Source organism: Asparagus officinalis, chromosome 8, assembly GCF_001876935.1.
Source record: "Asparagus officinalis chromosome 8, Aspof.V1, whole genome shotgun sequence".
In the NCBI taxonomy this organism is placed as follows: domain Eukaryota; kingdom Viridiplantae; phylum Streptophyta; class Magnoliopsida; order Asparagales; family Asparagaceae; genus Asparagus; species Asparagus officinalis.
In genome coordinates this window covers 7,227,672-7,232,177 of record NC_033801.1, presented here as the reverse complement: position 1 = coordinate 7,232,177, position 4,506 = coordinate 7,227,672, and the positions used below count along the sequence as shown (strand labels likewise).

Genomic DNA, 4,506 nt, shown 5'->3' with positions numbered 1-4,506 from the left:
GAGAAAGCCAAGTAATATCATAAAGAAATATAGTTCATATGAAACAATAGAGTTCATTAATATGTTTGTTATATGTGAAAAACTAAGATTATACCGTTTGACCATCAAAATAAGTTCAAATCCATTAATCTAAGGATTAATACAGTTACAAGAATATGATCAACATATATTTGAATATTTTGAATATAGATTTGGATATTTCACTACATAATCATATCTACAATCATATCCTACCGGTTATAGATTTTAGCAGTCACACATGTATATGTTAGAATACAAATATGGATATACCCGTTAATACAGATATTTTTTGGCATCCCTAGCTATAACCCACAATTTTTTATCAATTTTCGTTCATTTTTAACAAATGTAAATTAATTCTATACACATCAAATTCTGCAATTTTTACCCACTATTTTTGTCAATGATTATTCTGTCAAACGTATGTAAATTAATTATGTGTACATTAAAATGTACAATTTCCATAGGATGTAATCTATAATTTCTATAAATTTTGATTCGGATCGAACAAATGTAAATTTATTGTGTATAATAAAATTCATAATTTGCATGGATTATAATCCACGATTTTTGTTAATTTTAGCTCATTTTAAACGAAATGCAAATTAATTATGCGATATCAAAATTCGTGATTTTCATCTAACCCACAGTTTTTTTTTCAATTTCGGTTCATTTGGAACAACTGTAAACTAATTGTGTGTACATCATAATCCTATTTACATAACGAAAGTGATAATCTAGTTCAAAGAAGTTTACTGAAATTAAGCAAAATTCAGTTTATTTATTGCACACGTATAAAATACAAATAGAACATAGCATCAAAAAAACATGAAAGGAACTGGACAAAGAGGCAAGAAGAATTACAGTGATTTTGCCGTCTTCACAAGGAAATTTCCGTGATATGAAAGAATAATACAGCTTTTTACCGTATTTCTATCTCGCCACCATAAAGAGCAATTTCTCAAGCCATTTTGATTATATGCTCGCACTTGCAGAAAACCCAACTCAAAGAATAAGTAGCTTCTTCCCACAAAAACCATATAGGATCTCTCAATCATTTCAAGGGCTGAAGAAGGTCTTCGTATTAGTGAAAGTAAGCCAATAGAATTGCAGATATAGTGAATCAGAAGACCTTCTGTCATAATGACCTGCAGACGACATCTTCCAAAGTTCAAGCAAAGATGGCATTCACAAATGCCTCTGCATCAAATGGTTGGAGATCATCAACTCCTTCCCCAACACCAATAAATTTTACCGGAATTCCCAGTTCATCAACTACACTGACCTGTAAATTATATAATTTATGGTTAATATTTATCTTGCCATGGAACTTGTATGATCAGTAGTTTACTTAGAAAGCTTTGTACATACCACACAGCCCCCTCGTGCTGAACCATCAAGTTTTGTTAAGATTAGTCCTGTGATTCCAACAACCTGTTTGGATTGGAAACAGTGGTTGTAACTAAAAACTTACGTTAAGGTTGGTCCTTATTGAAAACAGTGATTGACAGCATGATTTGTATAGCTCATATGATAAAGTGCCTAGAAAAACTCAGAAAATCACAAGCAAAGGTGCAGTATTCTTAGATTATTTCTTAGATTATCTCTTAAATATAGTAGGCACTATAAGAATACAAGCCAATGAGCAAGGTGACAGTATTTGATGTTATTTCAATAAGAAGGTTACTTCATTAAATTCTCTCGCTTGTGGCAGCATGTTCAACCCAGTTGTCCCATCCAGAACAAGCAAAATTTCCTGCATTAGAATTTGTTGTAGTCATAAGAAGTATCTGAGAACAAAACTACTCAAATGGAAAACTCTACGTCAGTTTTATAGACTGCAAAACATTCAGGTCTATCCATCTAACTCAAAATACGGTGAAGAGCGGATCAGCTAAAGCTAATCTTGAGTATGAGTTCACCACAATTTCAGAATTATGATGTAGTGGAAGGGGCCTTTAACAAGCAAGTAAAGGTCAAATCCATACATTAGGAGCACCAGCAACAATTTTAGCAACAGCTTTCTTGCAGGAAACCAACTCTTCCATTAGACTGTAATTTGTGTGCAAACCTGAGACAAACATTAGTTGGTTCAGAATGAATAAGACAACATACATATCATATTAATTAAATTGACAGAGAAATAAATGGTTACACACGTCCAGAAGTATCACATAGAACTACATCATATCCTTGCTCCTTTCCCCTTTTTACAGCCTGTGATAGAACTATTCAGAAACGAGTTTCAGATTTTATGTGAATGCAGATATAAGGGCTGATTACACTAAAGGAAGCAGTTTAAGCTACAAATATGAGGTTCAAGCACAAGTGATGCAAATACCTGATGGGGCTTTGACTTTCTCGCTCTCAGCCACAACTATCTCTGACCCTGTTCTCTCAGCCCACACTTCTAACTGATCACTGGCTGCTGCTATCACCAGCCGCCATAAGTATCTGTGACAAATTAAACAAGTAATGTTCACAATGTTTTACTACAAACATGCAAAGCCTGGCAAAAAATAAGCTAAAATAACTTCTGTACAGATCAAATAACAAGAAACATGCAGCATTAATTATCATCATTTACGATTCACATTAGGCTTTTTCTGGTGTGACCTTAGTAGGAGCTGAGATGTGCCATTCTGTATAATAGAGCCATCATTCCCCACCCATCTGCAATGTAATATAAACTAGTATATGCTGTTAACTAATTCAGAAATGAATGCTGAACATGTTTTCTTCAGAGGGTTGGTTTGCCAGGAACACTTCAAGGTCATCTTCTCATGCAATCTTCTTTGTCACGTTTTTCTAGTCATATCACATATTTGAACCTCAACCATTCATCAAAGAAGGGCTCATATTTAAGATTGCAAACTTATACAAGGTAGAAAAGGGTGTGTTTTTTCCTGACCTTGGATAAAATATCATATCTTTGTTTGCTTAGATGCCTAATTATTCTTAAACCTAATTTCAAGATATACCAGGGATCAGAAGAAAATGAAATACTAACCTTCACTCCTTCATTCTTTAGCCTTCGAGCAAGCTTTCCTATATAATAAAAAAAATAGATGAAAAGAAAATTTAACTTCAACGTACTTTGTTTGAACATAGTTAGATACTAGAGGTCGATAAACTAAAAGTTGGATGAATCAGTATACTTAGGAATGCAAGGAGAAATTTATGTTTTAGTTTATGAGCTATTACTATCTTCAATGTGGAGTCTTACTTGGACACTCTGTTACATGTATTATCCGAAATTCCAAATCAATAACCCCTAAACTTTGTTCTGTTAGTTCTAAGGGATGGTGATGGGTGACATTTGAAACTAAGACCATTAACATCTACGAAACAGTAATAAATGGAGCGGATGGGGGCTGGCAAGTTCCTCCTCGGTCTTGGCTGGTATTCAGTGTGTCACACAGTCCATTCAACCATAGTCCAAATCATCAACATACTTAACCACAATTGAGGTTATGTGCCACGTCAATAACACATCAACCAAGACCATGAAGGGACACACCAGACTCTATTTACTCTCATATTTGATCGGGCGTGCTTAAAAATTGAAAGCTGCTACAAATGAAATGCATGGAAGTTTCCTAATTATTAGTAATCACTTAGTACCATTTTTGATAGAGAAATCTATCAACATTTGAAATAAAGTCAAGACTTTCCCTCTAGAGGATTTATAACAATAATTTGGAGAAAGCATTACCTAGGGAAGTAGTCTTTCCACCACCATTGACACCAACAACCATAATCACTGCCGGCTTCCTACCACAAAAAATCCCCAAAAATTCAGAAACAGAAAATTAGAAACGCAAACAACAAGAACCAAACAAAACCTTGCACCTAAATCCAAGCTGTAGCTCAGTCTTTTTCCCTTTGCTTGTCAACAAATCAAGAACACACTTCTTCAGCGCCTCCTTAATCTCAGCTCCAGATTTGAGCTTCCCCGCTAATATGTCATCTCTCAAACTATCCACAATCTTCATTGAAATCCTCGGCCCGAAATCAGAAACCAACAAAGCCTGAAAAAGATCAGAACTTTTATACAAAATAGGGTTTTGCATATTACCCCAGCTTTCCCACAATTTTGATGCTACGGAGTTCTTTATTGAAATTTTGTTACTCCAAATTTTCAAGTTGATGTTAGTTTAATAACTTGATACCTCAGAGACCTTACTTTGCTCCTCACTTTCCCCTAAAACTCCGTTGTATCAAACTTTGAGATATTAAAGTGCAAACAACCCCATACAACACAAGAAGGGAAAATTAAAAGGGGGTTCGTGCTAAAGATCAAAACTTTCACCTCCTCAAGCTCGTCGAGGACACGTTCGGAGTCGGAGAGGTTCCAGTAGAGGAGGAGCTCGTCAATGACGGCGAGGTTCTCTCGGGTTTTCGAAAATCCTGAGAATACTTTCTCGACGTCGCTCTTTGCTTTCTCTTTGATTAGGCGGCCGAGCTTTGTGAAGAAGCCGGTCT

The 4,506-nt window shown here is 35.3% G+C and overlaps 1 protein-coding gene across 1 annotated transcript in view; it reads right to left on the bottom strand.

The window, feature by feature from the left end:
- The window catches only part of LOC109851484 (cell division protein FtsY homolog, chloroplastic), a 22,923-nt gene extending 18,468 nt beyond the window's left edge, over nucleotides 1–4,455 (bottom strand). Inside the window, 11 exon segments of the mRNA XM_020421629.1 lie at nucleotides 886–1,306; nucleotides 1,393–1,455; nucleotides 1,709–1,777; nucleotides 2,010–2,092; nucleotides 2,181–2,249; nucleotides 2,363–2,454; nucleotides 2,456–2,475; nucleotides 3,032–3,069; nucleotides 3,737–3,795; nucleotides 3,874–4,052; nucleotides 4,334–4,455. Coding sequence (XP_020277218.1) covers nucleotides 1,193–1,306; nucleotides 1,393–1,455; nucleotides 1,709–1,777; nucleotides 2,010–2,092; nucleotides 2,181–2,249; nucleotides 2,363–2,454; nucleotides 2,456–2,475; nucleotides 3,032–3,069; nucleotides 3,737–3,795; nucleotides 3,874–4,016 — 750 coding nt within the window. The 5' untranslated portion in view covers nucleotides 4,017–4,052; nucleotides 4,334–4,455 and the 3' untranslated portion in view covers nucleotides 886–1,192.